General features: G+C 37.7%; 1 protein-coding gene across 7 annotated transcripts in view; it reads right to left on the reverse strand.

Moving 5' to 3' along the window:
- LOC111582683 (SRC kinase signaling inhibitor 1-like) overlaps positions 1–26,456 on the reverse strand; it is a 221,001-nt gene extending 194,545 nt beyond the window's left edge. For 3 of the 7 annotated variants that reach the window (XM_055004312.1, XM_055004311.1, XM_055004310.1), the window contains exon 1: positions 26,182–26,455. In XM_055004312.1, the coding sequence (XP_054860287.1) occupies positions 26,182–26,203 (22 nt within the window). In that variant the 5' untranslated portion in view covers positions 26,204–26,455. Of the gene's footprint in view, positions 1–26,143 lie in introns of all 7 variants that reach the window. The other 4 variants (XM_055004313.1, XM_055004317.1, XM_055004314.1 and 1 more) reach the window with 3 other exon arrangements.
- Positions 26,457–27,846: the final 1,390 nt, after the last annotated feature.

The following is a 27,846-nucleotide window of genomic DNA, read 5'->3' on the forward strand; positions in this document are numbered from 1 at the left end:
TGTCCTTGAACTAATCATGTATGATATATGGTTCCATTGGCAAAAAATGACTAAAAAATTCTCCAAAATAACTGAATAATGTCCAAAATGACTTAAACATCTCTTAATGTCTGAAAAAAAATGGTCCAAAATGACTCAAAATTTGTCAAAATACTGGAAACGTAAAAAAAAATTGTCTAAAATGGCTTCAGAATTGGGTAAAACTTGCAAAACTTCTGCAAAATAACGAAAAAAAAAAAGTCTAAAATGACTCAATATTTGTCCAAAATGATCATGAGAGGAAAATCAAAGCTACTGGATCAATAAAATAAATGTAGCATGGCTCAGAAACAGTGAACAGAGAAGCTAATTGTTGGAGATACATTCAGCATGGTGAAACATCTTCCTACAGCTGATTTGTAGAATAAAAATGGCAAAGTTTGCGGCTATGTTTAGTGTTTTTTATTATTATTATTGATGTGATGAGGACTTAAGATAATTTAAAAATGCTCAAACATGCAAATAAAACTCTTAAGTTGTAATGGCTGTAAAGAGTAGTAAAATATCTGTACATCTATCTATAACCTCTTTTTATGCCAAAATTATACCGATTGTCAGTGGCTGAAACTGTCAAAACAGAAACAATCATTGAATTTCTGACTGTCCTTGAACTAACCGTGTGCAATATATGGTTCCATTGGCAAAAAGAAAAAATTAAAAACAAGCCTAAAAGTGTGATATTTTACCAAAATCACTTCATTCTACAGGCCTCATCTAAAAATTTGCAAAAATAAACCACAACCAAGAAGACTGAACTGCAGGCAGTGCTTTCATAGAGACAAGAGAAAGTAAAAGAGGAATAAAACAGATTGGACCAATAAAATAAATGCAGCATGGTTCAGAAACAGTGAACAGAGCAGCTAATTGTTGGAAGATATAGTCAGCATGGTGAAACATCTTTCTACAGCTGACGTGTAGAATTAAAAATGCCAAATTTGCTGCTGTGTTTAGTGTTTTTTATTGATGTTATGATGATGTTTGATGACTCACATTTTATAAATGCCCAAAAATGTAAATAAAACTCCTCATTTGCAGTGGCTGCAAAAACCAGCAAAATACCTATAGTATGACGAGGCACTGTTGTTTTTCTAGTATTAATAACACCTGTTACTTGGACAAAAGTGCATGTAATAAGACAAATTCAACTTTCTTTATGATTTATGACATTCTAACTGTGTCATACTGCACAGAAGACATTTTTAGTTCTATCATATTCTATTTATGGTTGTTCTGTTTCCATAAAAGTGCAGGACTTTATACTGCAGTGAAAAATGAGAACACAGGGAGTAAAAAATGTGTCAAATCGCTAACTAAACCCCATTTTTAAACTATTGATAGAAGCTTTATTTCCTCGCAGTGATCACCATCTCACTGTGCTGTAGTTTTCATCTGTGCGGTTGTCATTTCCCACCACGAATCTGAAATGTGTCTAAACACACGAGGGATTCGCAGGAAAAATCACGCAGCAGTAATTCTGTCTGTAATTGTGTAGCTGCAGAAATCAGCAGCCATTAAAGACGACTGCTGTTCCTGTTTTTCCTCTGCCAATAAAAGGCTGATTACCGTGAACATTTTAGTTTTGTTGGTTTTTACTCGCAAACGATGACAGCTGAATCTAAGCAGACCAATAAACTATTTTTATAAGGATTTAGATTTGATGAACTGCCCAGTTTATCCTCATGTTAGACAGTTTTTGTGGAGAGTGGAAAAATATAGAGTAAAATATCTGTAGTGTGTAGAGCTGCCATATAATCGCACAACTGAAAACATCTATGGACACTTAGGGAAATGTTGTACATGTGGAGTCAATTTTTCTAAATTTTTAAACAAATAATCAAAAAAATTCAACAATAAAATGAAAGCATCATGGTTCAAAAACAGCAAGCAGAGGAGTAAGTTTTCAACAAGATACATTCAGCATGGTGAAACATCTTTGCATATTTGATGTGCAAAGTAGCGTGAAAAACATCTTGTTTGTAGAGGTTGCAAAAATGTAAATAATGAAATATTTAAAGTATGTGGAGACCTTTTTGGTGACCATGAGTATTGGTAGCACCTACGGAAACTTAGAACAATGCTGTATGTGTAATTCCATAGTTTTAAAATAATTTTTCTAACACAAATTCTCGAAAAAATCTACTTTTTTTCTCTTTTATGATTCACACCATTATAACTCTGTCACACTGCACAGACGACATTTTAACAAGTTATTGCTACTTCTAGCTATGGTTGTTCTGTTTTTATAGAGGTGTAGGACTTTAGATTGTAGTGAAAAATTAGCCCACAGTGAGGAAAAGTTAGACAAAAACAATAAATGGCAAGAGATTGCTTGGGTGTAGAAGGTTCAACAGCTTAAACTAGTTGTGTGCGATAGAAATTCACTCTCTAAAACACTTGTTCTTCTCTCTACTGGTTGATAAAGAGATTAATTTCTGTTTATATGCTGAATTTTTTACGTCTTAGATCTGTTTCTGGTCTCTTTCGCTCCCAGCAGGCTCACAAATATAAACCTATGGTCCATCATATGAGTATGAATGAACATTTTTGACATGTTTAGTGTCAAAATCCATATTTGTTATTGCTAAACCAACATCACAGCCAAGCTTTGTGCTCCTCTAAATGTTACTGCAGTGTGTATTTCAGGTCTTCCTACAAATACACCCAGATTTTGTTTGATAGTGAAACTAAATGAGGCCATGTTGTTTGTAACACGAGTAAAATATCTATAGTATGCAGACACTTGGAAAACTGTTCCACATGCTTTTTCCATTTATTTATATTTTTGTGGAATAAATAATCACAGAAATTCAAAAATTTCATTTATGTGTTTTTATGATTTATGGCATTTTAACAGCGTCATGCTGCACATTTTTTAGTTCTTTCTACTTTTAGCCACTTCTAGCCGTTTCCATAGAGGTGCAGGATTTTATATTGAAGAGAAAAATGAGCGAACAGTGAGTGAAAATGAGCCATAAACAAAAAATGACAAGAGATTACAAGGGTTTAGAAGGTTTAACAGCTGAAACTAGTTGTGTGTGATAGTAATTCACTCACGAAGACACTTCCTCTTCTTTCTACTGGTTGATAAAGAGATTCATTTCTCTCTATATGCTGAATTTCCTACATCTTACATCTGTTTCTGGTCTCTTTAATGCTCAGCAAGCTCATAAATATACATCATTTTGACATGTTTAGTGTCAAAATCCATATTTGTTGTTGCTAAATTGACGTCACAGCCAAGCTTTGTGCTCCTCTAAATGTTACTGCAGCATGTGTTTCAGGTCTTCCTTCAAATACACCCGGACTTTGTTTGATAGCGTTGCTAAACGAGGCCGTGGTGCCAGGTGGAATTAGTCTGAGGCATCATCTCTTCACCGCTCACACTCCAGATGTACAGTATTCCTCCTATTCACGTCATTCACTGCTGCGAGAGCAATCAGCGGCATACAGAGCAAATTGGTTGTGATGCTAAGATGCGTTTATCTCCCCCCAGCTGGGCTTAACACTGTGACAGCTACATCCATCCATACGTGTCTGCCTCTGTAACACGTTTAGACCAATTTTCCTACTTTCCCTCCACTCAAACGCTTCCCGGTTTCCTAATTTAGCCCGTGTCGCTCCTCCACCCACGCACTCGGCCCGCTGTGTGTTGTGTTTTGAAAACCGCCGCCATGGCTGCAGGGCGGAAACCCGAGCCCAGCGGATTATGAGCATGTCAAATTGGCAGAATGTATTAGCATCACACCGATCGCCGTCGCATTTACCCTCACTGGTCAATTATCAAGATAGATCGCTCCAACAGATAGCCGCCAACCCCCGAAACGCCGCCTGCAAACATTTTCTGCTCGGTGGATGGAGAGGAATGGAGGAAAGTCAGCGCTGGTGATGTTGTGATAGGAGGAAAATGCTACTTTCAGCGTAGCTAGAATCGGATAGGATAAAAAAAAAGACCTTATATTATTGCAGGCTGCCTTTGGATTGAGGCTAGAGGCCCGGGTGGCAGAAATATGGAGGGAGAGGCGCACTTGTCATCCCAATGAAATCACTCTCCAAGGCTGGCGAGGAAAGCTGCAGAGGAGATGAAATGTGTTTTGGAGGAGGAGGGCTGCAACTGTAAATCTGTGCAAGACGAGAAAAGTAAAGAAAAAATACAGTTTGCAGATTATATCGCGGCATCTTATAGGGGCATCGTTCCTCTCTTATTGTTTGCATCTCCTTTTTCTCCACAAATAACACAAGAAACATCCGGCTCAGTGGTCCAAAATAATCAGCAGCTCAGTGCAGTGAAGTCGAGAATAGATGTTTTCAAAGCAAAACAAGCTATTAACGAAAAGCCAGACGAGCCTCGCTGGAGTGTCCTGATATTATTCAGCAACAGAAACCGGGACAATTGCAGCATTTTAAATATATATATATATACACACAGAGGCTAAAATGGCATGAGAACTGAGAGCAGCGTTGCAAGATGGCGGCCAATTTGTTTCTCCAGGCTTCTTCACGCTTCCTTAGAGGCCTCAGCTGCCTCCAAAATCCCCCCAATTTACTATAAAGTCAACTATATGCTATGTCTGAGCCCAAATTATAAGAGAATTAAGCTGAAGCCTGCATTAGAGACCAAAACCAGAAAGAAATCGACCCAAAGTGACCACTATCGATTAATTCAATCAACTAACAGGCAGATGTGGACATAAGTAGCTGGAATATAGTAAGAATATGAGGAAAAACCAACAATAAAAAGCGGATATTCTGCTTTTTGGGGTTTTCCTTTTCTGTCGGTATGTTAAAAAGCTGCTTTTGTGTGCATGTAAAAGGACTGCAAAACTTACAAAGCTTACAGATTTCTCAAACACAGAAAACACACCGTGCCAACACGATTATTCCTGAGGTGTTCTGAGCTCCGGGGGCGGACGTAGCACAGGATTTCTGGAGATTTCAGAACTTCCCGCTGAGTTTGGGCTCAACAGAGAGCATGTACAAAGAAAATCACCTCCAAAGTCCTACAAGTTCTGTAACAATGAATTATAATGGAAAATCTCTTACAGTCTCTCCTAACAAGTACTTTTTTGAGCACCATTTGTTTTGCTGGTGCAGTCACACAATCAGCTTGTATAGTCTATGCCTGGGGTGTCAAACATGAGGCCCGTGGGCCAAAACCGGCCCACCAGAGGGTCCAATCCAGCCCATGGGACGACTTTGTAAAGTGTAAAAATTACAGACTCCAGGTCACTAACTGGTCCAGACCCAGACTTCATCTTAGATCAGGGGTGACAAACACGCGGCCCGTGGCCCAAAACTGGCCCTCCAGAGGCCCTTGAACTAAAATGAGTTTGACACCCCTGGTTTATGCAGTCACAAATATTAGGTTGTATGAGGCGTCCACAATGAAGGTTAGTAGTAGCAGTAGTAGTAGTAGTAGTAGTAGTAATAGTCTCTTAATGTGTTAAATAATAAATGAAAGACAAGTCTTTCAGACAATACAGAGTATAAAGCTGCATTAAAAACTGCTTCAACATGTACAATTCACTACAAAGTCAGTTAAGCCCATGAAACAGAGCAGCAGCCGCCCACACGCCTTCATAGAAATTAGAGCCGTTCAACACTGCTCATTATTAACTAATCTAATGAATTTCTGTTATATAGGAAGCAGAGAATGAAGGAAAGAGCTCTTCTTTGACATCCTGCTGCCTGTTTTCACTCACAAATGGCAGACAAAAAATTGTAGATGCAGTAGATTTTTATTTTACTGCATAAATCGAATTCTGATCACATGGAGAGACATTTCAGAGCAGTTTTTTTTAGGTTTATGTGTGCAGAGAAAAAGCCAGCAGGCATCCAATGACCTGCAATCCTGACTGTAGCGAATACATCCGATTGCTTCAGCACTCGCTCCTCTTCCCGGAGCTTCGACATTAATAAGAGAGAAACTTCGATAGTCTTTCAATAAGCTACACGCACAGCCGCATAAACGCTATTTTCCAGCCAATCATTGACTGTCCTTTAGGAACTGCTTTCAGAAAATGGTCTCAAAAACTCCAGGAGAGAAAAGATGAGCTCTACTTCAAATGAAACTGAAAACTTTAAATTGTGGGAAAACAAGGTGATTTTTATGCTGTTTGTGTTTAATAAAGAGTATTTTTTTTTTATCTATATCTGTATTTCCTGTATTGAAATCAGCTAAAAATATTAGTTTACAGTTATTTGCCACTATTTTAGAAGAAAATATGTATATTAAGGTTTGAAAAATAGTTACAGAAAATTACAGAAAAAAATATTATTTATACTTTAAGCACAAAAAAACAGCCAAAACTGTAAACAAAATGCACATTAAACATCTCTATTTTTACAAATAGTAGTTTGTATTTTTGCAACAATTGACCATACAAATTACACATTTAAAAATATAATTAGCTACGAGATATATGCCATTATTTAAAAGAACAACTTTATGTGTTAAAGATTGAAAAATGAAAAAAGTATTAACGTTAAGTGTAACAAAAACAGGCCAAAAAAAGTCCTATTGCCAAGGACAGTAGTAGTAGCAGTACTAGTAATGGTAGTGGTAGTTGTGGTATCTGTACTGGTAGTTATAATAAAACATGTCTACATTAAGCCAACCATCTCCTCATCTCAGAAGCTCCTCTTGTTGCCGAGGACAGCAGCTCTTCATCTGAGAGTCTGATCGGGGTTTCAACGAGGACCGGTCTGTATAATCAGCAAACAAGAAGCTCGTTAAACGCTGCTCGCTGTAATTTAGTCGTTAGCGCGGTCGAGCGGCGTTTGTTGTCTGTTTTCAGAGGACACGTGTCGAAGCTGTCACGCCGGCTTAAGAGCTAACAAAGAGGAGGAGGAGATGAGAGCCGTCATACGACACATACAAACACATCACGGATGCAGGCAGATGGCTCGGTTTGCTCAGAAAACACAACACAGAAGTACATCTTTACTGCAGGACTAGACAAATTTACAGCCAGTTTAATGTTTTTCAAATGTAATATTAATTTTCTCAACAGCAGATGAACATGACAGATTATTTAAAAAGTCACCCACCAAGTGTAAAGAATCATTTTTCTATTTTCTCATTCACAGTCTTGAGTTAGAGTCAGGTTTCTGCCAGTAAGTGACAGTAAGAAAAGCAAGAAAACACAACTGTAAGTTAAAGAGGTGAGCTATACACACTACATAAACACAATATAGATAAGAAAAACACAAGGATACGAAGAACAGAAATTTAAGAATATTTACATTAAGTTTTTCACTTTAATTTGTTTTTACAATTTACTGTTACTTCACAGATTTCCTGGCTAAAACTGTAAAAATCTGCAATTTTAGAAATAGTAATTAGATCTTTTACAACACAACTATAAAATGACACTATTATTTACTGTTTAAATCAGCAAAAATGACAAATAAATCACTATTTTATGGATATTTGACATTACATTGGGGATAAAAAGCACAATAAGGACTTAAGGGTGGTAAAAATAACTTTGCTGATATTTCACCAATTTGGCCTGTTTCGTTCAATTACAGGTAACAATGAATACTACACTGAAAAAAGCATTAATGTATATTCCATAAGCATTTGAAAAAGACGGCCAAACCTGTAAAGTTTTGTTAAATTAAAGATAATAAAATCACTGCATACTGATGGTAAAAAAAAAAACAGATAAAAACTGTACATAATGTCTGTATGAAATATTTTTACAAACTGTATTTTGTTCTTTAATAGCGTGACCATAAAATGACAGTTTTACTGTATTTAAATCAGCCAAAAAAACCAAACACCTTTTAATGAATGAAAATATCTATTCTTAAGGCGTAAATGGAACAGCAAGATTACACTATTCCTTTAATTGTGCATGATTTTTTAAACTACATTTTCTTTTATGAATCTCACAAGGCTACAAAATTTTTTATTTTCTATAAAGTCAAAAATTGTGAAAAGCTTACATCACACTGGAAGTTAACAGTTGCCATACAATCGCCATACAATATTTTTTTAAAAATACTAGTTTATTTTGACAAAACAATAACAATCAGTAAATCAAAATCTTAAGAAGCTGAAACTGAGGAATATTTGGCTTTCTTCCTGTAATTATCAAACGTGTTTTCCTACTAGTCAACCTACTGATAGATTAATTGTATTAGGTCCAGTATTTGCTACCATCAAGGTAAAGAAACCCGTCTAAGATTAGGGTTGAATGATTCTTCGAGTTATTCGATTACTAAAATTCCTCGAGGTAAAATTATCTGAATCGAGGCTTCATTTAATCCACTACATACTTATAGTACATATAGTCTATGCCTGGGGTGTCAAACATGAGGCCTCCGGGCCAAAACCGGCCCACCAGAGGGTCCAATCCAGCCCATGGGACGACTTTGTAAAGTGTAAAAATTACAGACCCCAGGTCACTAACTGGTCCGGACCCAGACTTCATCTTAGATCAGGGGTGACAAACATGCGGCCCGCGGCACAAAACCGGCCCTCCAGAGGGTCCAATCAGGCAAGATTTTGTGAAGTTTAAAAATTACAGAGAAGACATTAACTGCAGATTGTAAATTTGTAAAACTGTAAATTCAAAATCATTTCTAGACCACGACAAGTTAGTTTTGATCATACAGTAAAATACTAGATTGTTAATTGTTCTTTTGTCGTTTTGTGCCTCATTTTTGTAATATTTTGTTTTTTTGTCTGATTTTTGTCTGATTTTTGTCGTTTGTCTCATGCTTTTGTCATTTTGTTTCTCGTTTTTGTCGTTTTGTGTTTTCTTTTTGTCTCGCTTGTGTTTTTTGTCTTATTTTTGTCATTTTTTGTTTTGCTTTACTTGTTTTGAGCATCGTTTTTGTCGTTCTGTGTTTTGTCTCATTTGTATTTGTCTATTTTTTGTCGTTTTGTTTTAGTTATTTTATGTCTTGTTTGTGTCATTTATGTAATTTTCTGTCTTGTTTTTGTCATTTGTCCATTTTTTTGTCACTTTGTAATTTAGTCTAATTTTTTTGTCTTTTTGTTTTGTTTCATGTCGTTTGTGTCAGTTTTTGTCATTTTGTTTCTCGCTTTTGTCATTTTGTCTTTTTTGAAATATTTTGTCTTATTTTTGTTGTTTTTTGTCTTTTTTTGTCTGACTTTTGTCATTTTGATCATAAAGTGAAATACTATATCATTCAGTTCCAGATACCTGTGACTAAATGTTTTGTTCCTTCATAGATATTCTGTGATCTGTAAGTTGTAATGTGTAAATGATAAATTGAGGCATAATGTTGTTGAAATTGAACTTATTTTTCTTAAGAAATTTCAGATTGTTCATGATGTTTTATAAAAAGATAATTCCTTAGATGTGAACATTTTAACACTAAAATAAAGGATTAATAATTTCAGATTGTTCATGATGTTTTATAAAAAGATAATTCCTTAGATGTGAACATTTTAACACTAAAATAAAGGATTATTCATTTCAGATTGTTCATGATGTTTTATGAAAAGATAATTCCTTAGACGTGAACATTTTAACACTAAAATAAAGGATTATTAGTTGTGGGTATTTATAGGTTATAATGCTGTGATTTTACTGGTCAGGCCCACTTGAGATCAAATTGAGCTGAATGTGGCCCCTGAACTAAAATGTGTTTGACACCCCTGATCTATATGGATGGTGCAAGTTACAAACTAGAGTCCGTATGGCTGCTCTGTAAAGCTGTAATTTAAGCAAATAAGACTGTATTTCCCTCGAGTTGTTCTAGCTGCACATCCAGCATGAACTATTCACTATAAATACATGAAACCAGGTGCAATCCCACTTAGATAAACACGAATGGAGCGAATAAATAAAGCACACGGAGGTATTTCCTGTATTTGCAGCGACTCTACCTGCTCCTCTCTGCTGTTTCTGTGCCCTGATGTGTGACAGTAATGATATCTGATAGCAGAAAGTTCACTGACATAGCAATCCATTATCAAGGACAAAACGTTGTAGAAGGAAAAGAACCTGGAGATGAATATCTGAGATTCAGGCTTTCAGGGAGCATTGTCAAATTAGACTCTGCTGCAGTAGAATGTGTGACAGCAGCAGGAAGACCTTGAAGTAACCTCCTCGACACACATCTGCAGCGTGCATCGCTAAATCCATATCCCCGTGACAGATCCAAACGTCTCTCCTATGGCGTCTTAAAGCTACAACAAAGGCCACCTGAGGTTCGTCTTCTGCAGTGAAAATAACTTTTATGCAGAGCCATCCGGAGACTTCGACTTGAAACGGGGTTAAGGAAAGATGATGGAAAAAGACGCGGAAAAATAACAAATTTCGCTCTCAGGAGATGTTAAAGTTGCAGCCTGAGGAGGAGAAACTTTAGAGCGGCTTCAAAGAGGCCTTTTTAAGTGTAACAGCGGATTCCTGCAGACTTTCTTTCTCCAGCTACAACAGACGGGAAGCGCAGACTCTTTGTGGGCTTTAATAAAATAATCGCAGGGATCAGAGGAGTTAATAGAACCTTTTTCACGGCTGACTTTCTGACCTTGTAAAGCAGGAAACGCACAGGTGTAGCTAATAGCGTTAGCGGCGGCTGCTGTTCCGGTGAGTCGGCGTGCACAATAGTATGAATCTGGTCGGACACACTGTTAATATTATTAGTTACACCTGTGATGTTTGAGTAGAAACTTCTGCCGCTGCTTGCTGAAGAGTCTCTGGTGGGAGTTTAAGAGGCATTTAACCAACTGTACTCGCCAAAGTCAATTTACTAGTCAGAGCGGAGACTAATGAGCAGTTTTAATGGCAGTGGAGGAGCTCCGTCGGGTATAAAATGTCACCGAGGTGATGGACCGAAGCTGCAGGAGCTAATCTTTGACAGTGAGGAAGGACTGGCCAGAAGTCAGCGGAGCTCTGCAGAAAACACCGACTGTCGCAAGTTACTGCTAAAAAAAACAAACATGGGCGGCAAACAGCAGCTCGTACTGTTTATGTGCAGTGACATTTGTGCTGAAAGGCCTGAAAAAAAGGAGTTTGTAGAAGCTTGCAGCTGACACAAATACAGAATGTATCAGTGACTTAGATTAATGCACAGAACTTTCACATTATAATTATTATTAGTTGTTGCTGTTTACACCATCAATTATGTAATTTTGCACATTCTTTGGCAAATAATTTCTGCATTCTTTAAATATGTTTTTATTGACAATTTGCCACATTTTCTGCAAAATTAGACTATTTTTACTGTAAAATTATCAGCAAAAATATAAATTTACAGACATATGCTGTTATGTGGAGAAAAACTATGTTTAGAAGTGATGAATTTACGTGTTGATTGTAAAAAAAAACAACAACAAATGTCTAAAACCGTAAATAAAATCCAAATGAAAATTCTGTATTTTTACATAAAGCAATGTGTTCTTTTACACGGTATCACCATGAAATTAAATCAGCCAAAAATATTACTTTACAGATATTTGCTGTAATTCAAAAGAAAAATTCTGTATAATAAGTGATTCATTTACATACTGACTGCAAAAAAAGGGCTAAAACCATAAATAATCTCCACATCAAAATTTGTATTTTAATTTTGTTCTTTGTTGTATCAGTATCTGCAAAAATATTAAAATATATGCATGATTTTTTGTTGCTCTTTTTTTCACCATTTCTACAGTTTTTGATAATTTTTTTAAAGCTAGTTTTATAGTGACTTGCACATTTAACACTGTGTAGCTTAATGCAACAACAAAAAAAAAGAAAAAGAAAAGGCCCACAGACTATTTAAACCAGAGCTGCAATGTATTGGAAAAAAATGACACTGAAATACTCGTTTTTTTCTGCAGTAGATACTCATAGTAGGACTTTTCTTTATACCATGTATTTGTTGCAAATTACACTATTTTTACTGAATTTTCATCAGCAAAAATATAATTATTGTACAGATATTTGCTGTTGCTCGAATGAAAAGCTACGTATAATAAGAAATGATGAATTTACATGTTGACTGTAAAAAAAGTCTAAAACTGTAAATCACATCCAGATGAAAACTCTATATTTTTACAAATAAGAATTTGTACTTTTATACTGTATCACCATGAAATTAAATCAGAAAAAAAATTATTTTACAGATATTTGCTGTAATTCAAAAGAAAAATTATGCATAATACAAAGTGATTAATTTACATGTTGACTGTAAAAAAAAATGGCTAAAATTGTAAATAATGTCCACACTAGAGTAAATAGTTCTTTCGCAATGTATAACTGTAAAATTACACAATTTTACTGTATTTAAATCAGCAAAAAATGCAAATTTACCCAAGGTGGAAATGAAGTGACTTTATCTACGTGAATTTTTTTTTTCTATGTGGGAGCTCACACAGTCGTGATCATGCTTATTTAATTATAGGAGGCCAAAATCATAAGCACGCCTAATATCTAAGTGCTTTGACATTGGGTGCACGTGGAGGCTGATGTAAGCATCCCCACCTGGTGATACCTGGTCCAGGCTTACGGCAAGGAATTATAACTTCAACATGGTGTAGGGGCGTCTCCGAGTTCTGCTTTCCTTATTCATCTACTGTGCATTTAGGTGAAATCATTCCTTCATCCTTTTTCATTTCTGTTTATGTGCATAAATGCAATAAGTTATCTGTTTTCACCATTATGGAGACATAAGAATGATTGAGCAATAGGCCAAAGTGCAGAGTAAAGACATTAAATTCCAGTTAAATCGTTTAGCTGTCGGTCTTTAATGTAATCACTTGACAAAATCTTAAATAATCATCAATATTGACTTAAATTAAACTTTTAGTCATCACTAATTGATCAGCTGTATCACCTTTATACCATATTTCTACTGTATACTCTGCAATTGTAAAGAAAGAAATGAAAAAATAATTGCAGTCATAACTTTCCAGAGCAGTAAAATCCTTCCTCATAAAATCAAACTCACATTTATCACTATAACTGGGTTTCAAGCACTCAGCCAACAAAGCAGCACCATACATTTTGAACTTGAGCCCAAATTAAGGAATAAGAGGGTCCCAATAAATCTGAAATATCTCGAAAATAAATCACATTTACAACACACAAACTGCATCTTTGCATGCGTCGATGCAGCTGATGTTTAAACGTTTGGTTTTCTTTAGTTGTTCGGTCAAAGATGTCTGTAAAATGTCAACTATAACTTTACAAAGTCCATGACGTTTCTGACCTGTGGTGTTGATCCACAAGTCCAGCAATCACCAGCAATAAAAACAACAAATAAACCCACAATTATAGACACGACTAACAATAACATACAAATCAGCTGAAACGAACCTACACTTGCCTCATAATTATTCATTCTCTTGTTAATTTTTGTGATTTTTTAAATTTTTGTGATGAAATAAATGCATTTTGTCAGGTTTGTTTACGAGTTATATGTGACCAACAAGTGTAAGAATGACAACAATGCACGATTCAAGAAAGTTTTCATTTCAGGGGTATTTTATTCATGGATTCCCAAAAAGTGCCATGTTCAAAATTATTCATACCCTAATCCAATGTCTTTCTCTAATAGTCAATAGCATGGCCACTGCTTCTAGATGATTCTTGTATGTGTCCACAAGCTTCCTGCATGTCTCCTGTGGGATGTTGGCCCACTCTTCATGGGCGAAAGCCTCAAGCTGGGTCAGGTTGGCCGGTTTCCTAGCCATCACTCTGGTCTTCAAGTCTCGCCACAAGTTGACATCATTGTCCTTGAACCATTTCTTTACTACTTAGCAGTGTGTTTCAGATCATTGTCCTGCTGTTACGTCCAGTTGTGGCCAAGCTGAAGTTTCTCAGCAGATATCTTCATGTTTTCATCAAGGATCCTGATGTAATCTTCCTTTCTCATGATTCCCCGGATCTTGATGAGGTTCCCTGTACCACTGGAAGAGAAGCATCCCATAGTATTATGCTTCCACCACCATGCTTGACTGTGGGCACAATGGTCTTTAGCTTGTATGCTTCTCTTTTCTTCCTCCAGACATATTCAGGATCCATATGGCCAAATAACTCCAACTACATCTCATCAGACCCACAGGATGGTTGACCAAAAGCTAGGATCTTGCTTCAGATGACACTCTAGCAAAGGCCAGGCGAGCCTAAACATGTTTCTTCCTGAGCAGTGGTGTCTTCCGAAGCCTACGTCCATGGAGACCTCCTCTGTGCAAGACTTGCTCGATTGTGGACAGCGACGCCTTTGTCCCTGTCTGGTCAAGCATTTCAATTAGGGCCTTGGCAAGTTTGGGGGACACCTCACGCTTCTTGCCATGCCCGCTGGGCATATGGGCATATCCATGCTAATGATATGCTAATACTGTCGGACTCTGACAATGAACACCATGGGAAGGAAGATCAAAGTTCTCAAAAGTCTGCTCAACTAACCCCTCGCCCCTTGTCTGACGAGCCGAATATTCGGATATTCGTCATTAATTGGGCCCGAATATCTGGAGCCCAGAAATTGCTATTCGGACCAGCTCTAATTTCATTTTAACATCTTCAAATAACTATAGGTTAAAGATATACATATTTGGGATATTTTGAAATAATTTTAAGGGGTATGAACAATTCTGAACATGAGCAAAAAAAAAAAATAAATCACTTTTGGCCATATCTATTATTTTGCAAATTAACTTTCGCCAACTGTAGATGTGTGCATAGCAACAAGTATACAAAAGACACACAGGAAGTACCAACATAACAGCCTTTAAAAATGAAGACTCTAAAAAAGAATGTTAATTTCCATTCGGTATGAATAATTTTAAGGACGAGTGTATGTTGGTGGACATTAGTGCCCCTTCTCCAACAAATACAGTTTTTGAAACACACAGAGGCTCCGTTGTTGTAATTATAGCTGCATGACTCCGTCCTTCAAACCAACCAACAGCTTTAAACTGCAGTTTTGTCACTGTGTGCCTCTGACTTCACATCTAATCCTAAAATGAGCGCAGCGAGCTCTAAATGTCACCACACTTCCCGACACAGCTGGTGTCTTTTGCACTTAATCTTTTAATTTTTACCTTTGATGTCAGAAAACACCCCTTTGTTGCGCTCGTTTGGCTGTTACTTTTTGCCCGGTAAAGCACAAAAAATGGAAATTGATCACATTTAAGGCACCAGTGGGCAAAAAAAACGCCTCACGGGACCATGCAGAACCATTAAAAAGCTGCAGATCCTGTGTTGTCAGTAACATCACTCTTGCAGCTTGGGGTCATGCACTCTGCAGGAGTCTATTATGAACCCACTGACTAATGATAATCACAGCGGGCACCTACATGCATGCGCTGATCATTTAAAGGAAGCTGAACCTTGAAAAATAACCTAATTAATGCAAAAACGGAGACTGACTGCATTGTGTTTTGTGCAGGTCTTCACTGGTGCGACAGCGTTTAAACCGGTGTTTTCCAGAGAGGCCACATTAGCAAGCCTCGGGTCATTATCAGCACTTTGTGTCCAGCAACTGACAGCTGCAGAGGAAAATGGCAACCTCTGCTGCTACGGAGGAAAAATGTGACGCGGTAGTTCGCAATTAAGCTGATTTATAACAGAGCAGCAGCCCGGCGTCTCCTCCTCGGCTTTAGTCTTGCCATTTTTCTTCTCTCGCCGCTTTCGGGAGGCCGGAAGACAAAAATACTGATGACACAGGCGCAGACAAAAACAAAACACTGCTTCACTTTCATCTGCTTTTTTCTCTGGTGTCAACTGAGAGACTGTTGTTTTATAACATAAAAATCCCCTTTGCATCCTCAAGTACATTCCATATAATTTGCCTTTATATGCAGTTAAGCTCCAAAATGACTCGTACTGATGCAGAATTTTGATTTATGGTGAATTTTTTAGGTTTCTTCTGGCTGGAAATGAAATAAACAAGAGATAAGTCAGCTATAGACACAGCATTCAGTCAAAATTGTCAGTTTTCTACTAAAAATGCCATGTTCTGCGTGTCTCCACTGGGGTTTTGTTCCTCTTTGTGAAGATCTTCAGCTCTCTGAGGTTGAATCTTCCTCTTCTCAACAGATTCTGGACTCCAACATCTACGTTTTCTCTTCATTATTTCTTCACCCTTTGGCAGCACATTTCAGAACTTTGTCTCGCTGGAATTTTTTCTGCACTTTTTCCTCCACAATCTGAACGTCGTCCTCTTTTCTCATGATGCTGTTTTACTTTGACAACGCTGAAAAAGTCCCGCAACACATCACATTCTTCTTCACTGATCGTGTCGATGGAGTTCTTGGGGTCGAATTCATCTCTTTTCTTTCTGTCCAAACATTTTGTAGAAGTTTGGTCCTCCTTGGTAGTTTCTGATTGAGATGTTTCTATCAGAACTGCTCGCATTCATCAGGATGATCTTGGTGTTGATCTTTGGGTTCTTCTTGGGTCACTTCTGTCTTCCTACCACAACTTTTGAGATGTTTCTCAGTGTGGAACTCCTTGTACTTTTTGATAAAGCTTTACACAGCAGCCACGGACACTTGAAAACACTTTGAGAACATTATAGCTTTTAAACGTCTTGCGAGCAGCAACAATGTACAGTTTTAGAATCTCATTAAGCTCTTGGGTTTTAACTATGACCATTACATGACCAAAGAGCTACTGCATTAGTTATTCTCCATTTACAGTCTACTAGAATGCTCTGGAACATGGTAGAAACTCAGAGGATTCATTTTAATGCTATAGAAGCTGCATTTAATCAAAAAATTGCAGCAATTTCCAGCAGTGTAGATAATTTTGGGCACTGATATCTACTAAAAATGTACAGAAGAAGTAGAAATAGTTCAAAAAGTTCCAAAATGCATCATTAAAACGTCTAACCCAAAGTTTTTTGCCATTTGTTAATGTCATTTCCTGCACTTTAGCATCACAATCACTACCTCCTTATCATTTATGATGTGGCTTGTTTTATTTTAAATAATGTTCTTTATAATCTTTTATAGTTATTGCACTGCCTTCAGGAACAGTCGCTTTGCATTTCACTGCACATATTACATGAGCATGTGACAAAGAGGAAACAAAAGTCTTGAATCTTTCCAGCCAGAAGAAATCTTTTTGTCAAATAAAAATTGACTGATTCTCAAAGTTTGGTATGAGTATTAATAATTTCAGACTTTCTTGTAAAGACGCCTTCAGACTTGGCTCTTGAGCAACACTACATGACGAGTATTAGCCTATAAAAGATGATATTCGACTCTCTTTTTGAGTCCTTCCAGGTTCTCTGTGTCTAAGTGTCAAGTTTAATGGACGAGACGGAGGATTCTTTACAGTAAAAACTAGACTTAGAGCATGTATGTCCTGCTATGGTCTGAGAAAAGCTCACAGGAGATAAAAGTCAGATGTAGCCAGAGGCCCGAAGCAGGTCAACACGGTAAAATTTTAAAGTGGATGGAGAGCTGCTCTGAGTGGCCTAGAAACAAAACGACAAGCTTTTTTAGCCGACGCAATGCATCTTTATCCTTAGCGTGGTTTAGCAAAAGACTAACATCTTGAACCTTGCCGACGAGGTTTTGATCGGCTCTCCAAGCAATTCTAAAGACGAATAAATTACAGGATATGTAAAAGACAGCTTGCCAAGACGATCCCGGGTCAAATTAACTGAGATTTATAGTTAATAAGCCTTTGCTGCGACATGCCATAAATGTTGCATCTGAAAGGAGAAGGCCAAGGTTGTTTAATTATAAACTTTTACTGGCTGGAAACCTCATCTGCCGCTGTCACCTGCGACTCTTCATCGCTCTGAAAGTCCTCCACGAAGACAATACAGTCTATATAGATCATCTTACATCAATAAAACAGAGCCGGAGCTCAGCTGAAGGAGGCGTCCTTGAGAAAGGAAACCGACTCCCTGCCAGTTCCACAGGTGACGCTCTCAGCCTCCACTCCACTTAAAAGGAAAATTGTCACAGGAGCGACTCCGGCTTCAAACGAAGACGAAGGAGAATCTATACCGAGACGATGAGACAGACGCCGATCTCATCTTCACGCCGAGCACTCGAACTACGCTGGTTTGAAATCTCTGCACACTGAAAGACAGTAAGTTTCAAAAGCCAGTGTGCATACAAATAACTCACTTTTGAGTTTGCTGCTGCAACAAAACACAACTAGAGCTGCAACTAAGGACTGTTTTGACAGCTGAATAAGCTATTAAATATTGAAACAAATAATCGACTATTATAAATTGCACATTACAGACTTTATGTTTTCATGTGAACTGCTGCTACAATACTGCAATTTCTGACACTCAAATTTAATATATTCTTTTGAGTGACTGGTATTAGTCAACATATACACACATGGACAAAATTGTTGGTATCCCTCGGTTAACGAAAGAAAAACCCACAGTGGTCACAGAAATAATTTGAATCTGACAAAAGCAATAATAAATCAAAATTCTATGAAAATTAACCAATGAAAATCAGACATTGCTTTTGAACTGTGGTTCAACAGAACTATTTTAAAAAATAAACTCATGAAACAGGCCTGGACAAAAATGATGGTACCCTTAACTTAATATTTTGTTGCACAACCTTTTGAGGCAATCTCTGCAATCAAACAATTTCTGTAACTGTCAGTGAGACTTCTGCACCTCTCAGCAGGTATTCTGGTCCACTCCTCATCAGCAGACTGCTCCAGTTGTCTCAGGTTTGAAGGGTTCCTTCTCCAGATGGCATGTTTCAGCTCCTTCCACAGATGTTCAATAGCATTCAGATCAGGGCTCATAGAAGGCCACTTCAGAATAGTCCAATGTTTTCCTCTTAGCCATTCTTGGCTGTTTTTAGCTGTATGTTTTGGGTCATTATCCTGTTGCAAGACCCATGACCTGCGACTGAGACCAAGCTTTCCGACACTGGCAGCACATTTCTCTCTAGAATACCTTGATATTCATGAGATTTCATTGTACCTGCACAGATTCAAGACACCCTGTACCAGATGTAGCAAAGCAGCCCCAGAACATAACAGAACCTCCTCCATGTTTCACAGTAGGGACAGTGTTCTTTTCTTGATATGCTTCATTTTTGCAGTCTGTGAACATAGAGCTGATGTGCCTTGCAAAAAAGTTCCAGTTTTGTCTTGTTTGTCCATAGGACATTCTCCCAGAAGCTTTGTGGCTTGTCAACATGCAGTTTGGGAAATTCCAGTCTGGTTTTCTTATGATTTGTTTTCAATAATGGTGTCCTCTTTGGTCGTCTCCTATAAAGTCTACTTTGGACTTCATGGGAGATTTTTTTGATTAGTTGTTTCGTCTAAATCATTTCAGAAACTTGTGACAAATGTTGAGGAATGTTTCCCGGATCTCAAGATAACAAATGTCTTGTTTTGTCCACAACATAAAGATATTCAGTTTTACTGTCACAGAGAAGGAAAGATGCTGGAATGAGTGAATTTAGGCTTTTTTCTCCTTAAAAATGACTCAACTGATTATCAAAACAGCTGGTGCTTAATTTAATAACTGACAACTAATTGATTAATCAGAGAATTTAACTTTTTTTCCCTTAAAAATGTACTCAAAACTATATTTTGATTAGATGTTTGGTCTATAAATTGTCAGAAAATGGGGGAAAATGTTGATCAGTGTTTCCCAAAACCAAAGATAATAAATGTCTTGTTTTGTCCACAACCCAAAGATATTCAGTTTACTGTCAGAGGAGGAAAGAAACAAAATTAGTCAACTTTCAAAAGCTGCAATCAGAGAATATTGAGTGAGTTTTGTTCTACAGAAAAATACTCAAACTATCTCCAATACTCAAATCTATCATGAAAACAGTTGGAAATTAATTCAAGAGTTGACAACTAACCAATTAATTAGAGAATTACGACTTAAAAAGTAATTTTTGGATGAGTTGTCTTGTTTACAAAATGTCAGAAAATGGTGAAATATGTTGATCAGTGTTTCCTAAAGCCCAATGTGACAAATGTGTTGCTTTTTTTGTTGTCTACATGCCAAGATATTAAGTTTACTGTCTAATAGGAAGAAAGAAACCAGAAAACCAAAACAAAAAGCTGGAATCTGAGGATTTCGACTGTTTTCTACCTCAAAAATGCCGTAAAACCTATTAAACAACTACCAAAGCTGTTGCTGACTAATGTAATAGTTGATGACTAATTGATTTATGTGTCAGAAATGTTCGCAGCAGATTGAAGCAGATTTAACTTTACAAAATGAAGCCATTTCTTTAAGTCATCCCACAGAACTGATAAAGCCTCTGGCACAGAAAGCTGCAGTCTCAGAGCTTCAAAACCAAATTTTCCCAAAAATGTTGTTTTGACTCGTAAAAAGAAGCCAAAAAAACAACATCAAGGATTAAAAAAAAAACAGCAGATCAGTGAGTGTCAGAGTGCAGAGCTGCTCTCTGGAGAAGCGACAACCTCGAGTCAATATTACAGTGGGCTCTTCCTCACCTTGGTGGCACCGTGGCAACCGCATCAATCAGCGCTGTGATGTCGGTGCTGCAGCTTCCTGCTCTGCCCTTCATCTCCTCCTGCCTTTCTCCGGCTGCCTTCCATCCTCTTCCACAAGTCAACAAGTTTGATCAGGCTGACATGGGAAAAGTGCTGTTTGGCTGCTGCTCGTCAGCTCTCTGACAGATCCTCCAGCTCCGTCTCTTCTGCTTCTCTTCAGCTCCCCAGTCTCTTCTGATTCCAGCAGCCTTCATCAGCTCCTCCACCTCCTCCGCCTCCACCCGGCCCTCTAAAACCCTCCTGGGGTGTCGGGGAGGCTCTGCCCTGTCATCGAGGTGACACGACTCGCAGTCGCGCAGCACAAAGAGATAAGTTTGAGATGTTCAAGAGCGACTGTATAGCCGGTGTTTCAAAAACGCTCACTTCAGATTTAATCCTCTCAGCGATTTCCGAATGAGACGGCATCCACGATGTGACAGCGCTCATATCGAACTGCAGTGAATTTTTTAAGATAGCTGGTGTTTTCCAAATCCTGTCTGCCAGCGTGTTCAAGAGACACCAGTCTTTTCCTGCTCTGACACAGATTTGTGCAGAGTGAGAGTGAAGAGGGAGGAAATCGTGTAAATCAATACCGATTAAAGACAGTAAGACTCCATTTTGCTCTCTGCAGCCTGCAGTCAGCAGCAGGTATTATGGATAAGTTCATATCAGAGATAAGCGTTTTCTCAAAGATTATCACAGCTATAAGTATAAAATCTGATACTATTTTGGTGCCAAAAACAAGAAAGACCAAGAACTATGATCAAAAACAAACAAAAAAAAAAAATGAGACAAAAACACCACAAGCAAGACACAAAAGAAAAAGAAGACACAAAACAGGACACAAAACAACAAAGACAAAGTTGTCCCAAAGAGACATGAAACCACACAAGCGAGGCAAAAGAAAAAGGAGAACTGCCAAAACAAATGAGACAAAATACCCTAAGTGAGACACTAAAGAAAAACAAGGCACAAAACAACACAAACAAGACAAAACCTGAAAAACGAGACACAAAATGACACATTTACGGCAGATTGAGAGTGAAAGGGGAGAAGATCATGTAAATCAATACAGATTAAAGCTAGTAAGACTCCATTTTGCTCTCTGCAGCCTGCAGTCAGCAGCAGGAATTATGGATAAGTTGATATCGCAGACAAGTGTTTTCTCAAAGACTATCATGGCTGGAAAGTGTAAACTCTGATACTGCTTTGATTTTGGTGCCCAAAACAACAAAGAATGAGACTAATAAACAGAAACAAAATGACACAAAATTAGACAAAAACACCACAAGCAAGACAACGGGACACAAAACAACAAAAACAAGACACAGAACAACAAAACATGAGACAAAACTGTCCCAAAGAGACACAAACCATATAAAGGAGGCAAAAGAAAAACTAGAACTGCCAAAACAAATGAGACAAAATGCCGTGAGACACTAAAGAAAAACAAGGCACAAGACAAAACATGAAAAACAAGGCACAAAATGGCACAAAACGAGACACAAAACTACAAAAACAAGACTCAAAACTACGCATTCACAGCAGAGTTAAAGCAAAGAGGAAGGAAATTACGTAAATTAATACTGATTAAAGATAGTAAGACTCCATTTTGCTCTCAGCAGCGTCTGCCTCTGAGGCATTATGCTTAAGTTTATATCAAAGATAAGTGTTTTCTCAAAGATTATGCTGGTTAAAAACTGTAAAATCTGATACTTTTTGATACTTTTTTTGGTGCTAAAAACAAGAAACACCAAGACCAATGATCAAAAACGAAATGACACAAAACTAGACAAAAACACCCCAAGCAAGAGACGAAAAAAAAATAAGATACCAAACAACAAAAATGAGTCGCAAAACAGAAAATTAAATGAAACACAAAATGACAAGCCAAAAATGACACATAACATGGCAAAAACAGGGCACATAAGGAGACACAAAATTGAGATGCAGAACAGAGACAAAATAACTGAAGAGACAAAACAGAAAATGAGACAAAACTTTCACAAAGAGACATGAAACAACGTAAATGAGACAAAAACGAGACATAAAACAAAAAACAAAAGAGCAAAAATGAAGAAAAATTTCGACAAATAGCCACAAGTGAGACACAAAAGATAAATGTTACACAAAACAACAAGACAAAACAAAACTGTAACAGAGACAATAAAAAAATGAAAATGAGGCCTAAAATGACAAAAACAATGCACACAATGCCACAAATGAGAAGCAAAATGACAAAAAGAGAGAAAATGCCACAAGCAATATGAGGTGCAAAACAACAAAAAAGAGACAAAAAACTAACACAAAAATGAGATGCAAAGCGGCATAAAGAAGACAAAACTGTCCCAAAGAGACATTAAAAAAAACATAAATGAGACACAAAAAATGACTCAAAACAACAAAAGATGCAAAACAACAAACTCACTGCAGAGTAAAAGCAAAGAGGGAGGAGATTGTGTAAATCAATACAGATTAAAGCTAGTGAGACTCCATTTTGCTCTGCAGCCTGCAGTCAGCAGTTTCATACATTAACATTATGGTTACGTTCAAACACACACACTGATAAATGTTTGTTTTCTGAAAGATCATCAGGATCATCTTAGAAAAACACACAAGATCATTAATCCAGGTGTTAACTAACCTAATGACCTGGATACACTAAAATCAATCCATCACACTTTTGAAAAATGACTTTTAAACCCTTTTCCAAAGTTGTGACTACAGATTAGACAGCTGCTATTAGAAACACACTGCTGTAGGAGGAAGATGTACCAGGACTCTGCTCTGGTTAAGGTTAGATGTCTATTCTGACATGACTAAGCAGACCAGTTGTCATCTGAGTCTTTAGTGCGTGTCTCTGGATCTGCCTCCTCTTTTCAATTTATGCCCTTCAGGGACTTTTAAAAACATTTTTTTATATATATATATATATATATATATATATATATATATATATATATTTTTTTTTTTATATATATATATATATATATATATATATTTTTTTTTTTTATTTATTTTTTTTTTTTTTTATTTCTGTGTGTTTGTGTTCATTTTTTTCCCTGTAAATAACAACAAACAATTCCAAATAGAATGAAAAAGTCAATATATATTTGTTGACTTTATACATTGTTCTTGTTGTCAATAAATGCCATGAAACCCAGCAATGAATTGATCTAACAAGTGTCATCTTTGCATCCGCTAATACGCCCACTGTTAGTAGAAGATGAGTAAAACAACACTGTTATGTAAAATAGCAACACTGCATCACCACATTTTCTATAACTCAGACCAAACAGTATAAAACTGCTGTCGTCGGTATCATGGTTATTCTTTAATCATCACCGAAATGCTCTGAAATATGCAAAACATGCAACATAACTGCCAAAACCAGGTTCATTTCAATTTGCCTCTTGGTTTACAACAAATCTGGGGAATGGAGGGTAAGCATCTCCACTATTACAAGGTTTCTGAGGTGACATAACTTATTCCTGATCAACTAAGTGACTAGCTAACAAATTAAACTGTACTAATTTCTATGAAGTTACAGATGTCCTGCCTCCACTGTTCAACACCATAAACTGCTGCTCTACAAAGATCAGCCACAACATTAAAACCAACCACAAGTGAAGTGAATAAATCTGTTTCCAAATAACTGTTAAGCAAATGAGGCTAACTTTTGAAATGTCATTAAAAAATGCAAAAAAGAAAAAAAAAGTGATTTCAAATTTAAAACTCAAAAAAGTAGGGTGGCCATGGTTTAGATGGTAGATCAGGTGGTCCACTAACTGTAAAGCTTGCAGTTTTATACTTTTATATTGTTATATGCAACTTATCTTCAGTATTGCAGTAGAAAAAGGTAATGGCAACTACAAAATTTGAAGAAAAATTCACTTAGTTTTGCACAAAAATTGATCTAAAGCGGTTTTTGGCTTTTGTTTTTTAAGCGTTAACACATCCATGTGTTGGTATGTCCTTGGGCAACACAGTAAACCCAACATTTCTCCCAGTGGCAGATGAGTACACACAGAAGAAACTAACAAAATTTTGTCCATTTACAAGAAAAAAACGGTGAGAACTGTTTATAATCGAGAAAGTTGTAATTACCATTTCATGTCAGCTGCCACTGATTAGGCAAAGATGACAAAAGCAAAAGAATCTCAGTATATTGTTCGCTACATCATTGGCAGCTATGTATGCAATGACTTTAGGTAGCATCATAACAACATCTACAAAAACAGCAGGACACAAGATTTCCCAGCAGAACACTGGAATATAACAAGATAATGTATTTTAATGTACGTTTTGCGGCTTCACATTACATAAAATTTGTCCACCATTTTGCAAAAATGATTGAGGTGCAAAACAACTTTTTTGATTCAGTTCTGACGGATCAAATATTTAACTCACATGACTAATTAGCCGTTTCCTTTATTGTTTCTGGACAGCATAAAACATCTGACATGAGGGAATAATTACGTGTCAAATTGAAAACATTTTTTCCAATTTTCTCTCATAGATGGATGAAGTTTTTTTCCCCGTGTTTTTGGGGGGTTTTTTTTGGCACTTGACAGCTGGTTTTGTGTATAATCAAGAAACTTGTAATTACTATTTCATGTCAGCTGGTATTGATCCAGCAAAGACAACAGAAGTAGCAGAATCTCAGTTAAATGTTAGCTACAGTTATGTATGTTTAGCAATAACTTAAGGTAGCACCATAATAACATCTACAAAAACACCAGAACACCATTTTTTTCCCCCAATAAACAGCTGGTTTTGCTTCCACCATTAGTAACACAGCGTAGATCGCCACCTTCTGACGACACACGCAGCCAAGTTTATTGCTTCAAAGCAGAACCCAATTTGCATTTTCTTTTTTTTTTTTTCTGTGACATTTCAAACATTGGCTCCCAATTCGACGGACAATTTGCACAGAAACTCTTGAATGTGTGACTTGAATGCCAACAGATGTTAAGCACCCAGTAACTGGTTCCTCCACCCACTGGAGAATGATACTGTGGTAAATATGCTTACTGTGCAAATGTGGGCTTTTTGTATCTCTTCACAGCTGGCTTCTGTATTTCTAAACATTAACATGCAGCCGTCTCCCTGCTTGCCTGTTTCCATCCCTTCCTATCTGACCAGCCTCTGTAAATCTATCAATAGCTCCTCTTTCACGCTGCCCCAGATGCCAGGCGCTCAGAGCCAGAACATCAACAGACTCCATCCACACAGCCAGTAAACAAGCGCCGCTGCCAGACGCAACCGACACCAGAAGACGCACGACAGCCCCGATCCTCCCAGACACTCCAACCCGTCAATATCTGCACCCAAATGCATCTCTAATCCATTTCCAAAGGACCGCCAGAAACTCCGTCCTGTCAATATCTGCACTGAAACGCATCTCTAATCTGTTTCCAAAAGACTGCAGCACTTAAAACTGATTATTCCGAGAGGACACGGGCAGTCAGAAGTCACAAACATTGCTTCAACAACATTTTTTGGGTGTTATTCATGCACTGCAGCTGTTTTGGAAGCTGTTTCTACAAAAAGTGAAGTTTTTAATCGGCATACATGCAAAGACAAGATGTGCAGCAGACATTAAAGAAGAAGAAGAAAAAGAAGAAGGAGGTAAACAGCGGTAGTTTCCCATCAGAGAAAGGCACTCAAGTTAGAAAAAATACCTGCAACTACAGAATGGACGGAGAGAGAGGGGACATGCCTGGGAAGGAGGAATTGCCCATTCTCCGCCTTGATGCACCTGTTTCCTGTCCTCTACTGCACCGTCACTTTCCCTCTGATCTTCTTTTAACCTCTTCTTTCTTCCCCATTCGCTCTTCTTCTTCTGCTGTTGCTTCCCGTCGCTTTCCCATGCAGTTTTATCCCTTTATGGCGTCCATGCCTCGGCCGGCGTTCGATCGGTCGGACTGGGATGCTGCGAGAGCCACGCCGGAGTGCAGAGGCGCTCCTAACCATGTCTTAGCATGGCCACTGAATAAACTCATCTTTTATGGATGCACAGCCCTCCCCGCACGGCTCCTCTTAAAGGGCCTGCAACCCCATTTCACTGCTTTCCCTTTGATCTCAGCGCCGTCTTTATTCACTCTGGGTTTGAATCCTGCGCTCACATGCGTCTGTGGGAGTAAGACCGAGGTGTGTGTGAGTAATTCAGCATCGCTACGCTGGGAAATGACACTCCTAACTCCGGCGAGGAAGCAATTGATTGAAGGATGAAAAGGAAGCAAGAAAAAAAAGATGCAGACAAACTAATGGTGGCGATGAATTATGAATACCAGCGAGCACAGAGTGGCTCAGAAAACACTGATAGCATATCAAGAACAGAGCCGAAACACTGCAGCTCATCTCTAAGTGTGTGTGTGTGTGTGTGTGTGTGTGTGTGTGTGTGTGTGCGTGCGTGCGTGCACTACAAAGGGACACTGTCGAAGTAAATTCTGCCCAAGCGACGGCTGTAATTCAATCCAGAGCTGAAGGCCATGAATTAATGAGACAGTGTGTGTGAGAGAGTGTGTGTTCAGGGTCAGGAGGGCCGTAAGTCAGGCACACTATGACACTTGATAACAGGATCTCCGGGGAGGCGAGCGAGGAAATGTTTGGCCACAGAACAGAATCTTGGAGAGTCAGGAGGGGGAAACGCCGAGGAGGAAATCCTGACCTCAACAAAATGTCTGTGAGTGCAGCTCTGCATACTGAGACTCTGAAGAGGACGCCGTGTTCAGGACCGGACAGTGCAAAAATATTAGCATGTAGAGCTGCAACGATTATTAGATTAATTGATTTTCATATGTTCTAGACTCACGTAAAGTGATTATTTTACCAAACCAAAACACCAAATGACATCTGTCTACAGGTGTTACAAATACTGAAAAAATGTGGCTACATGGTATGGATATTTTTATGTTTTGGGTTGACAAACCAAGAAAACTAAAAACATCACAAAAGTAAGAATTATTTCAGTAATTTTTTTTTTGCATTTTCCAGTCTAAATAATTAATAATTGATATTTCAACTGACACCCAATACAATCTGTAATTGCAGTTCTTACTGTCACAGTTGAAAATGAAATGTGGTAACTACAGAGCTGCAGTGATCAGCTGATTAGCTGTAGGCTATTAAATAATTTTTTTAACTATTTGATATTCGATTATTAGAGTTGTGCATTTTTTAAGAAATAGCAATTCAAATTTTGATTCTAGCTTCTTAAATGTGTATTTTCTTCTGGTTTATATCCTCCTCAAAACTGAATAGTTTTGATTTGTGGACAAAATATGGTATTTAAGAAAAATGATCCCACAGTAAGGAAAAATTAGCCCACGGTGGAAAAAAAATGAGTTCAGGGTGAGCAAAAAGTAGCCAACAGTAGGGAAAG

Source organism: Amphiprion ocellaris, chromosome 18 (genome assembly GCF_022539595.1).
Source record: "Amphiprion ocellaris isolate individual 3 ecotype Okinawa chromosome 18, ASM2253959v1, whole genome shotgun sequence".
Lineage (NCBI taxonomy): Eukaryota > Metazoa > Chordata > Actinopteri > Pomacentridae > Amphiprion > Amphiprion ocellaris.